Genomic DNA, 12,020 nt, shown 5'->3' with positions numbered 1-12,020 from the left:
TAAGCCCTGGCCCAGGCTGCAGCAGAGAGCTGGGCCAAGGGGTTCGGAGGCTGGCAGGGTCCTAGAGACCAGATCGCAGGGCTCGGCTGCTGGCCCCCAAGAGGCCAGGACAGTGAGTGTCGAAGGCCAGCCATGCCCCCAGAGCCCAGCCTGGAGCTGGGTTGGACACGTACACACACGTGCAGGGGCAGCAGCGGGTCCGCAGGAGGCAGCGCGTGGGGCCCCACGGGCAGCGTTCTGGACGTCACCCTGCTCTCGCACTGGGAGCGAAGGACGCAACCGATGCCGTGTCCTCACTTGCTCGCTCACTCGCAGGGCTCTGCCAACGGAGAGGCTGCCCCCGCCCAGCCGGAGGCCAGCTCATGCTGGGGGGCTGAGGGCTCCCCCTGGCCCACGGGACTGAGGCCACAATCACCAGGGTCCTGACCGACCGCGTGAGGGGCAGGTGCGGGGCAGGTGCCCTGCCTGGATGTCCACTTCCTGGCGTTCGTCCCCCGCAAGCACCGAGGACGCTGGCCGGCGTCCACTGTTCTCCCGTCTCAGGGACAGGGCGCGGGAGCCCAGAGCTCGCCTCAGTCACACAGCTGGGCCGGAGGCAGTGGCCGGTCTGGTGGCTCTTCAACGGACAGGGCAGGGCCCTCTGCAGCCCCACCGAAGGCAGGAGCCTGTGCGGGACGCGGTGCTGGGACCGGCTGAAGGCAAGGTCCGCTCGGGACCTGGTCCAAAATGCAGATCTCTGGGCCTTGCCCGGGAGAGCTGGACGCAGTGGGGACCCCAGTGACTCGGCCTGAGTGAGACTGGGAACCAGTTCCCCTGGACGCCACCGGGGACACCACCCCCTCCAGCGGCCGACCCCAGTCACTCGGTGCTGCCCCCCGGGCTCCCAGCCAGCTGGCCTCGAGGTCTGGCCACGGACACCGGGCCCAGCTGTGGGGCGGCCTGAAGCCCCTGCCCGCCTGGCAGGACCTGGAGCCGGGCTCTCGAGCCTGCGGCGCAGCTGGCCCGGCCCTGCCTGGGAATGCGCCGGGACTGCTGACACTTCCCTGGCTGATAAGGAGGAGGAAGGTCAGCAGGAGACTCGGCCCCTTCCCACGGGGCGGGCAGCCGGCTCAGCCAATGACCCGGGCGGCTGCTCAGGCCACCTGATCGGCCCGGGGCTGGGCTGCCTGGAAACGTGCGCCTTCCGGCCCCAGCTGGCCTGGGCGGGACAGTCCTGGGGGCCAGGAGGCCTGGACTGCGGCCCCCGCCCCTCCGGGCTGCGCTGCCCCACAGAGCACGCTCCAGTCCCCTGGGCAGGCCTGCCCGAGAGGAGCTGCCCCCACGCCGCCGCCAGCCCCACTCAGGCCACCTGCCAGCACAGGTAGGGCCAGGGAGGGCGTGGGTGAGTGCGCCCTGAACCAGCCTGCCAGGAGCCGCGGGTGGACGCTGCTGCAGGGGGAGGTCCAGGCCTGGGCCCGCTCTGAGGAGGCTGGTTGCTGGGGCGGGGTGGAGGCTGGAGGCGGCAGGTGAGGCGGGAGCTGCCGCCCGTTCCCTCAACCCCAGGCCGGTGGCTGTTCAGGGCTCGATCCTGACTGGGCCCTTCAGGCCGGGAGCTGCCCCCAAGGTGGAGGCTGGTGGGGGAGGATGGGCCGGCAGGCAGTGCTCCGGCTCTGCAGGGGCAGAGGCCGCGCACTGGGGCTGGCTGTGGCCGGCAGAGGCTGGGCCCTGGCCTGGAGAGGCGAGGGCGAGGCCGTGCCCGTGGCTGGAACCCTCACCTCGGACTTTGCACAGGGGCTAGGGCGGGAGGGCTCTGTGGCCCCCTCAGCCACATAAGCAGCCCCAACCCTCCCGGGCCCAAGACAACTGACCAGGGCCAGGCAGGTCCGCTCAGGGGTCCCCCAGGTGAACTGTGCATCCAGAGCACGCCCCGAGGCTGGAGTCCGCACCGGCGGGTCATGGCTGGAGCTGGGGTGCTTTTCCCGCCATCCACCCCAGTTTCCCCAGTGCTGTGGGCCCCGTGGGGCCGGTGGGGCGCTGCCCCAGCTCTCCGTGAGCTCAGGTCCTCCTCGTCTTGGGGGACACCCGGAGGCCCCTGGGCTGGCCCAGGACACACTGCGGCGTGAGCCACTCCGGTCACCGGCTCCAGGGCCGGCCCGACCCCCGGCAGGCTGTCCTCCCTCCTCTGGGCCTTGACGTCCCTCCACACCCGCAGTGTGTAGAGCTGCCCGCGGCCCGGGTGTCCATGCTCCTCTGGCCCCCGTCAGCGTGGGGTTCCTGCTGCCGCCGGTGCCTCCTGATGTTCCCTGGGGGTGCCGGCTCATGGACTCGCAGGAGGAGGGCCCCAGGGACATCCTGTCCAGGGCCAGCAGTGTGACCCATCACTGGACCCCAATCTCCTGGCAGCTGGGGTGCCTGTTGGGCTCCCGCTGGAAGCCCTTGTCCCCCCCTGGCCACACCTGGAGGGGAAGAGGGCCCAGGCCTACTGCCTCCAGAGGGCGGTGTGTCCAGGGGGATGCCCAGGACTTCTGCTAGGACAGTGTCCGTTCATGTGCTGTCCCAGGCTTTATCTCTGTCAGTGTGGACGTCTTTTTTATACTTCGGGTTTTAAAGAATCTACTACTTTTATTTTTTTTTTCTCAAATGGCTCCAACTTCGGCCATTGAAAGCTCTCTCAGCTTCTGTGCCCACGACACGGGCCCTTCCTGGTGGGACGGGCTGTCCGTCCTCCATCTGTCCATAGCACGGACAGATGTGCTACTTTCTGGCACTACAAGAGGCTCCATGCAGGGTTTATATTTCACGCTCCGTGGCCCAGTTCAGAGTGCCTCCTCCAGGCAGCCCTCCTGGCTGTCTCCAGGTGGACGAGGGGCCATTTGCTTGGCCTCTGTCATAGTTTCATGGTCAGTTTTCTTGGCTGTGTTGCCACTAAGCAAAGAACCCTAGAGCCACCTGAGTCGCTCACTGCTCCCCACGCCCAGCACGAGGGCTGGCAAGTTTGGGGCTGGGCACTGCTGCTAGCCCCTGGCCCTCCCCCATAGAGTGGTGATGGTGTCCTCTGTGGGGCCCTCTGCACGCTGCTGGGTACTGGACCTGAGCAGATAACCGAGGCTGGAGCCTGACCTGTACCTTAGCCCATGTCCCTGGGGTCAGCCCGGGGACGATGCCAGGGCAGGGAGGTACATGCCCATCCCAGAGTGGATGGGGCGGACCAGGGCTCCCTTGGGCCTGCATCAAAGCAGCAGGTGCCGCGGCCACATCCCTGGAAATTGGCTGTGAACCGGCGCAGCTGGGAGGCCGGCCTGTGAGCAGGCGCTGGGGATGGTGGCCGCCAAGGGTGGGAGTTAAGGGTGGGAATTGCCAGGCCCCTGAGATGGAGCAGCCACCCCAACAGTGGCCTGGGGATTTTGAGGTCATCAAGGGCACCTGAGCTCCCCTCACGGGTGCCCCACCCCCTGCAGGGACCCAGCCCAGCCTCCAGGGAGATGGGCCCGGCTGGGCAGACCTTCCTGCCCCAGGGGCTTCTGGAACACATGTGCTGGGCGGGCGAAAACCAAAGCCAAGTTCAAGTTCCATCCCTTGCTGACCGGGCTCTGCAGAATGCCCGGAATCCAGCGGGGTCCCACCTTCTGGTTTAGGAATGTCGGAACTCCGGGAGGGAGCATGCACTGAGGTTCCCCTAAAAGCCTAGGTCCCAGGGAAGACCATAGCCATAAAGCACATGCTGTGTACCCCACTCTGGCCCCTCACCTGCTGTCGCCTCTGCTCGCCCATCCTGGTCACCCCACGACTGGGACCAACTCTGGCCTTGCACCCCAGGTGGGCCTTCTGACCTGCTCCCTGCATGGGCGTTATTTGAGGTGTTGAAGACCCCCCTCTTCCCAGTGCTGCGCCCACGGGGAGGACACTTCCTGGAGGAGCGTGGGAACAGACACGCCAGGCACTGCCCCTGGCCCAGCCAAGAGGCGGGCGGGGCTGCCGAGTCAGCGACTCCTGGGCTTGGAGCGCCCCTGTTTGGGGGGATGGGGGGGGGGAGCGTCCTCGAAGACCCAGGCAGGGAACTGCTGACGCTTCCTAGCCTGTGACCTGGCAGGCGCCATCAGTCCTCTGGGCGGCCTCTGTGGCCCCGACATCCTGGTTTGCAGAGGACGGCTCCTGACATCCTGGCCCCGAGCGGCGCTCACCTCCCAGGCCCGGTTCAGGCGCCCAGGCCAGAAATAACAAGCGGCCGAGCCTGGCTCACCCTCCCCGCGAGGCCAGCAGATCCGGGCACGTCTGTCCTCCTGCGGGGCGCAGGGACTCGGCCACCCTGCGGGCTGCTCGCGGGCGCTGGGCACTTGCTGCGGGGAGGCGTGGAGGTGGCTGTCCTGGTTTTCCCGGGAGACACCTGACTTGGGGCCACAGCTGCACTTTATAGATCAGGGGAGACAGCCGTCTCCCCTGTGGTGCCCGGGCTAGGGACAGGACCTGGACACTTCTCGAGCCTCGGTTTCCCCACCTGGAAGCCAAGGGCTGTGCTGGGCTGCCTCACCGTCCCGTGCCCTGGCTGTGTTTGGCACGAGTCACCTTGGCCCTCAGCGGGAGGCAGGACTGGGCTCCACTGCTCAGGGCCTGAGCCTGTGTCCAGCCCACTGCCCGCTGGTCGAGCCTGCCCCTTCCCGCCCTGGAGTTCCCCACCCTACTCCCTGCTGGGCGGAGCCCTTACCCCGAGCCCCTGTACCCTGCCGGCAAGCAGGCACCCTTCTTGCTCTGGGGTCCACCTGAGATGCACCCACAATCCCCCACAGCACCCCACTCTCTAGAGCCCTGGCAGGAACCCACAACCCAGGGCCAACCCCAGCCCCCCCGTTTTGCAGATCAGGTGTCATGGGCACACGGTCGGCACCCCTCACCCGGGCCCTCCTCGTCTGCTTTCTCTCGGGCAGCACGGAGACCGGCCGATGGCGCCCGAGCCAGGCCTGTCCAGTCCCGCCTTCCCAGAAGGCCCTTGCCCTGCTCTGGAATTTCCTGCATGGCCCGGGCCCTGCTGGGGGAGCAGCCACCGCCGGGGGCTGGGGTGGTGCTGGCCCCAGGGCCGGGGCCTCCACATTCCTGAGAGTCACTGTTCCCGGCCTGTCGGAGATTAACCCTCTGGGCGAGAGTGACCGCTTGGGCCGACTTTGTCCCTGGTGGCCTGGAAATGGTCCTGCGAGGGGCGGGCTGTTCCCTGAGCGGACTCTGTGCCGGAGACCTTCACACCCTGCCTCCGGCTGGCTTCTCTCCCTCCAAGCTTCCACCAGGAGCTCCAGCTCCACGCAGCCTTGCCGGAGTTCACCCTTGGCCCCCCAGGCCTCCCTGCCTGCGCGTGGGTTGGGCAGGACGAGCCTGCTCTGGGGCCGCGCTCTCACCCACTGGGGTGGATGGGGGCCCTAGGTCCTCCCCGCGAGCGCAGGGGGGCGCTGTCTGGGGCTCCGGGGGGCAAGCGACTCTGGCCCTGAGCCGCTGTTGGATACCGTCGCTCTCTGCTCCAAAGCAGGGATGACCCCCGTGACCGCCAAATGAGAAATCCCCCGAGCTTCTGACCGCCCGCTGGCCAGCGAGGTGGACCCCGGCCCCATAAGGGTGGGGACCCCTCGGGCACGGAGGTGGGGTTGGAGGCGGCCCTGGGATGCTGCAGGGCTCCAGGTCTGCGCCGTTCACTGGGCTCCGCGGCCCTGTGCTCTGCCCGCCACACGGAGGCCTTGTGCCTGGGCCTTCGGTGTTGCTGAAAACGTGTCCTGGCACCTCCCCTGCCCAGACTCCTGCGTGGCCAAAATGCAGGACGAGAAGCTGCCCTGACCCCGACGCACTCTGACGGGGACCCCCTCGGGGGCCGGTCGCTGGCAACCCAGCACTTGCTGCTCCCTGGGCAGCTTGACAGGACACGCGGGGGACGGGACGAGGACGGCTCTCGACCAAGTGACAACTGGAAACCGCTGCAACCGGGTCAGGCATCTGAGAGGTTGGCCGCAGGCCCCGGCAGCCTCAGGCCAGTGCCACCTTCAAAAGGGGAGCCAAGGCCCAGGCGGCGGCTCTCCCCAAGAGCCCCAGCAGGGCTGGGGTGGGGGGAGCCCGCCTCTCCCGGGCAGTCTGTGTGGGCCTCCAAGAGAGACCCCACTGGAGAACCCCCCAGTCTGAAAGGTTGTCGGGAGCCCTGAGCGGAGTTGGGGCCTCTGGAGTTGGGATGCATGCATAGGGTCAGGGCATATTCTGTGGTGTTGGGGTGCCCTGAGGGGGTCCTGTGAATGGGGGTGTACCACGCAGCATCCAGGAGCACTGTGCACAGCTGGGGAGGCTCCTGGAAGCCCCCTCTGGCCGTGGGCCAAGAGCACAGCTGCAGAGACAAACAGGATGCAGGTCGCGGCTGCGGGACAATGGCCAGGAGAGGAAACGTGTCCGGGCCCTTTCATGGACTCGGAGCCCGCCGGGGGCCCCGTCCAGCATGTGCAGACGTCAGAGGCGCAGAAACCAGGCTGCTCCACCACCCCCACCGTGGGTCTGGAGCATGGCCTGGAGTTCAGGGCCTCCCCGCAGACTGGAGGCCCCGCACCCGTCAGTGAGGGTCCCGGCACACCCGCCGGCTCTCGCGGTGGCTGCGGGACCTCCCCGAGCGTGGCCGGGCAGCCAGTTGAGTGGGCTGTGGGCAGGTGGCGGGGCCGGGGCTGGACAGTCCAGTGCCCGCCTCTGGCCACGCGGCCCCTCCCCCTTGCTGCTGAGCTCTGCCCCCGCACTGGGCAGGTGGAGGCCGAGGGGCAGACAGGGCAGTGGTGTGACCAGATGGACCAGGGGGTCACCCTCAGTGGAGAAGGGGGTTGAAATGTGGGGGGGCGGGGGGCAAGGACCAGGAGGGCGATGATGCCTGTGACGCCGCAGCGGGACTGGCCCTGGGCCGGGGCCCCTCGGCGGCGGCAGGCTCCCCGGGGGCGGGCTGGCACCCCCGCCCTCCAGGGTGACGAGACGGAGGTGGGCGCCCTGTCCGGCCGGGCCGCGTCCGGTGCCGCACGTGGGCCCCATGCCCTGTGAGCACGCACGCGTGCGCTGGCCTGGTGTGCACACATGCGTGCAGCCAGTGGAAGAGGAACAGAGAGGGAGCCAGGCTGCAGGCGGGGCGGCTGGTGGGCTTCCCCAATCCGGCCTGAGGCGGAGCCGGTGTCCTCGGCCTCCACCCGGCCCGGGGCTGGGCGGGGCAGCAGGCCAGGCCAGCGGACCAGGAAGGAGCTCATGACCCACGGCCCTCGGCCTGGAGTAGGCGCAGCCGCCGCCAGCCTCTCCCGCCGGCCCCCTGCGCGGGCAGGAAGTGGGGCAGGAAGCAAGGGCGGCGCAGCCAGCAGGGCTGGAGGGCGATGCGGAGGCAGCCGGGCGGGAGTGGAGCGGCCACCTGGCGCCGCCTCAGGTCTGGGGCCTGAAAGCGGCTGCGGAGGAGCCGGGCACAGGTAAGGGAGCTCTGAGACAGGTGGAGGCGCTGGACAGGGCAGGGCGCTGGACAGGGCTGGGCAGAGGGTTGCTGGAGAGTGGGGGCGCTGGAACCGGCAGGGGCATCGGATGGTGGAAGCACTAGGGTAGGCGGGAGAACTGAGCAGAGCGGGTGCTGGACAGAGTGGGGCTCTGGACAGCGGGGTGCTGGGCCAGGTGGGGCCTGGCGGGGGCTTGCAGAGCGGGTCTGGCCACAAGTAGATCCAAGGGTGGGTGTGGCCACAGGCAGATGTAAGATGGTGCCTCACCTTCCCCTACCTTGAAGGCATCTCTGACATTCGGGGTGGGGTCAGTCAGCTGGGAGGACAGAACCAAGGTCCGGACAGTTCTGGAAATCTGAGGGTGTGGCCAATGGCTGAGCCGGGACAGTTCTGGCATGAATGGCGTGATCCACGGGTGGTCCGTGGGACTTGCTGCTGCTGGGACCTCACTGGCCCTCAGCTCCCACGGGCACTCAGCGTGTCTGGGGGTCTGGACGAGCCACAGAAGCGTAGCCAGCCATTCAGGGCGCCAAGCCCTGGTCTCAGTGGGACCCTCCCTGGTTAGTGCCACATGGGCGGACAGCACGTGTGCCCAGCCCAGGGGCGCCACAGGGGGACGCAGCCCCCTGGGTCACTGCTCTTTTCCATCAGGGCCCTGCCTTGACCAGGGGCATCACCAGAGGCTCTGGGGCACGTGGATGCATGTCCTGCCCCGGGGTGCATCAGGGACCTGCAGCAACCCTTGGCCTTCATGTACAGACCCTTCCCCTGGAAGGGCATCCCCTCAGCGCCCAACCATGGCACCCCAGGAGCTGCTGCCCCAGCCTGGCCTGAACTGGGCCAGCTCCAGATCTCAGTGGATGCAGGAGCCCAGCGTGGTCCTGTGGACACCCCTGAGACCCTGTCTCGGCCTCCAGGGACCCCCAGGATCCCCAGGAGCCCAGCTTGTCTGCGGGAGTTCCCAGCTGGGCAGGAGGTAAGCCTCATGGGAGTGTGGGGGAGCCCGTGGGGGAGGGGTCCTGCTGGCCAGGCTGGGAGGCGGGCAGGGCTGGGTGGGGTGGGGAGGGTCCTTGGGCCCCTGGGCCCCCAGGTGGCCCTTCTTCGATAGACCTCATCCTCCAGGCCGCGAGGAGGGTGGGCAGGCTGGCCCCCCACTCCTGGTGGGAGGGCTGCTGTGAGGTGGGTTCCCCCTAGTCACTGGCAACGAAGACGCTCCTGTAGGCTGTCGTGCCAGAGCCCCCGGCCCGCAAGCATGTGATTCTCCTCATTAAAATGCCCCCTTCAGCAGAGAAGGTCAGATGGGGGTCTGGGGGGGCAAGTTTCCTGTGGTCACTCGCCGTGGAGAAGCAACCCCAGGGGACCTGTTTCTCCCAGTTTGGAGGTCAGGGGAGGCCTCTCCCTGCCTCTTCCAGACTCTGGGGCCCCCGGGGTCCTGGGGTGTAGCTGACGCCCCCTCTCTCTCCTCCACGTGGCACTCTGGGGTTGTGTCTTGGGCTTGGGCCCCAAGTCCAGAGGGACCTCATCCTAACTCATCTGCAGAGGCCCCACCCCCAAAGACGGTCACATCCTGAGGTTGGGATGACATGGATTGGGGGGACCCCAGTGCAACGGGCCACCAGATAGCCCCCCGCTTCTTGGTGACATGGAAGCTGCATGGCCCCCAAAGTGCAGGAGACCCCAGCGAGGCCCAGCTGGGCCCCCCGCCCCGGCAGGGCAGGACTGCGGCTCTCGCTCCCTGCTGAGACCCCACGCTTCACCAGTGCTGAGGGGGGCGGCAGGAGTCTGCACCCCACTGGCCGGTCCCTGGGAACCGGCCTCTGCCCGAGCTGACACCCGCGGGAACCAGGCTGGCCCTGCACGGGCCCCGTCCGCAGAACAGGCTGCACCCCAGGCCCTGGCTGGGGATGTGTGGGAACGTGGGTGCCGTGTGTGGGGGAAGGCAGGGGCGCGGGGCTCCAGCCCTGCCGGGGCGAGTGTTCCTCCTCATTCTCAGCGAGCAAACCGCATGACGGGGTCGCCCCGTCCGTGGGCCCAGGGCTCGGGGCTCCGGCAAAGTCCCTCCCCGCGTGCGGTGCAGGCCAGGGCGAGCCCGCTGCCGGCCGCCAGGGCCCAGGTGGGCAGGAGGGAGGTGAAGAAAGGCAGGGCTCCCTGGGGGCGCAGGACACCCCGGGGTGCAGCTCGGGAGGCCGGTGGCCACTTACCCTGGGTGAGGCCATTTTAAGGACCAGCAGGGAACCCCCTGCACCCCCAGCCCCATCCTCAAGCCCTGGCCGTGACTGGGAGCCCCAGGCCAGCGGCGATCATGGTGATCACGGGCAGCCCCAGCCCCCACTGAGCCCCGAGGCTCCCCACCCTCCCTGGGGGCGCGTCCCTGGGCCTGGGCAAGGGTGTTGCAGGCCCTGGCAGGCCCGGATGCAGGCGCTGACAGCCTCTCGCGGGGCGGCAGTGAGAGGAGCACCCCCTGGCACTGGGACCCCAGGGACGCGGCCCCTGCAGGGTGGGGAGCAAGGACAGGGCAGGGCAGCCAAACCCCCTAAACAGGAGCCTCGTGGGGCACGGACCCACCCCAGGCTCTGTGCGTGGGGATCAGACAGGGGCACCGGCCTGACGCCCCGAGCTGCCGGGTCCGGCCCCTGCCAGGTGGCGGCACGGACAGCCCCACCGGAGACTCGGGCTTATGCCGGGTGATGACACCGCACGCGGAGGCTGGGGGCTCGCACGGGCAGGGCACGGCCGGCCCAGCGCTGCCCACCCACGGCCCCGGGTGGAGGCGGCCCAGGGGCACCCTCCCCCGGGGACAGCCAGAGCCTGGGGGCCGCCCCTTCTGCGGGCAGCCCACCCCTCCCGGGCGACCAGGCCTGCGCCGCACATCTCCCGGGGGTGCCAGGGTCTGCAAGAATGGGGGTCACGTGTGGGGGTGCGCGTGTGTGGGGGTGCACAGCCCAGCCCTGCGTCTGTCTGTGACATGAGGCGGTGGCGCCTGCGGGGGGACGCTTGCCGCCTGGCGCCGGGGCCTGAGCCATGGTCAGGGGGTCTCCGCGGGGCCCGGGGGCCCCCAGGCTGCAAGGCGGGAGGGGCTCTGGCCACGGGCCAGGCGTGCTCGAGCGCGGGGGGCAGCGCCTCGCACACACCCTCCCGCCAAAAGGCTCCATGAGCTGAGGGACGGAGCGGGGAAGTCAGCGCGTGGACTGGGGGGGCGGGTCCCCAAACCTCAGTCCGTCAACAGCACAGCGTCTGTGAAGCTCTGGGGCGCAGGGAATCTGAGCGCCTCCAGGGCTGCCCTGGGCTTGAGGCGCCTCCTCTGGCCAGCCTGGCCCGAGGCCCTGGGGCCCCGTCAGGACCCACTCCAGGGGGGCCCGGGGCACCCCAGGGTGGGGAGCCTCTCGGGGCTGCCTCACCCACTTCCTCCTCCCAGCTGCCTCCTCCTCTTCCTTCCCTCTTCCCGACAGGGGCCGGGGCCGCGGGCTGAAAGGCCGGCATGGGGCCTGGGGCCTGGGAATCGGGGTTCACTCGCAGTTGTGGGAGCTGACTGGGCCGCTGTGGCTCAGGGGTGAGCTCTCTCGGGGGTCTGCCCCCCTCCCCCTGCTGGGGCATGTGCGGGCCGTCCCCAGACCACAGGCCTCACATCCGAGGAGGGCCCACCACAGAGACCTCGCGAACGCCACAGCAGCGGGGGCCTGTGTGGAGCCGGCGGGGTCACCTGCCTGCCCCAGGACACCCCGCCTGCCCAGGACGCCCCGCCTGCCCTAGGACACCCCGCCTGCCCAGGACGCCCCGCCTGCCCAGGACGCCCCGCCTGCCCCAGGACGCCCTGCCTGCCTGAGGACGCCCCGCCTGGTGGTGCAGGCTCCACTGCTGTCCTGGGCTGTGCTGCTCAGAGGGGCGGGAGGGCACCCCCCCAGGCAGAAGGGGTCTGTCTTCCTGAGCCCGGCCTGGCAGCAGCATCCATGTTGGTCCTGGCAGCCTGTCTTCCGGAAAGACCGTCACCGCTGACCCGCACCCTCTCCTCTCCACAGAGGCCCACGGGGCATGCCGAGTCCTCCGTGCTGGGGCCACCCCCGTCATGGAAGGTCCAGAGGAGGCGGCCGCTGAAGAGCCCGTCCCGAAGGGGAGGGGGCCAGCGTGGGCCTCAAGAGGCGGCGGCAGCAGCGATGGCCATGTCCGGAGGGTGACCGTGAGTGCACACGCGGGCTTGGACCAAGCCGGACCTGTGGGGGCCGAGGCTGCTGTCAGAAGCGGTGAGCGCGGTGGGTGGGGTCCGCCCTGTCCACCTTGTCCGCCCACACGCTGCCCCCACCTGTCCACCCGTCCACCGGTTCATCCACGCGCCCTGTGCCCACCCACCGCGGGCACCCGCCCTCGCCCATCTGCCCACGAGCCCCCGCCCACCCCATCTCCTCGCCACCCAGCGCCTGGCCTCCCCACCCCGTGGGCAGAGCTGGGGGTCTGCGCTGCGAGTGGGTGGGAGTGACCGTCCAGCCCACCGCTGTCCAGAGTCAGGTCCAGCCGGCGTTTCTCCAGGGGCAGAGCCCACGTGGAGGGGGGTGTTCTAGACTCGCCACAGTGCAGCTC

General features: G+C 69.4%; 1 protein-coding gene across 4 annotated transcripts in view; it reads left to right on the top strand.

Moving 5' to 3' along the window:
* Nucleotides 1–1,224: 1,224 nt before the first annotated feature.
* SH3TC1 (SH3 domain and tetratricopeptide repeats 1) overlaps nt 1,225–12,020 on the top strand; it is a 28,838-nt gene continuing 18,042 nt past the window's right edge. For 2 of the 4 annotated variants that reach the window (XM_037529396.2, XM_037529392.2), the window contains exons 1-3: nt 1,225–1,360; nt 8,366–8,424; nt 11,465–11,686. In XM_037529396.2, coding sequence (XP_037385293.1) covers nt 11,512–11,686 — 175 coding nt within the window. In that variant the 5' untranslated portion in view covers nt 1,225–1,360; nt 8,366–8,424; nt 11,465–11,511. Of the gene's footprint in view, nt 1,361–7,364; nt 7,428–8,365; nt 8,425–11,464; nt 11,687–12,020 lie in introns of those variants that run through there. The other 2 variants (XM_037529394.2, XM_037529395.2) reach the window with 2 other exon arrangements.

This window comes from Talpa occidentalis, unplaced genomic scaffold (assembly GCF_014898055.3).
Source record: "Talpa occidentalis isolate TD23 unplaced genomic scaffold, MPIMG_talOcc4v2.1 talOcc4.6, whole genome shotgun sequence".
Classification (NCBI taxonomy): Eukaryota; Metazoa; Chordata; class Mammalia; order Eulipotyphla; family Talpidae; genus Talpa; species Talpa occidentalis.
This window is presented reverse-complemented; position numbering and strand designations above follow the sequence as displayed.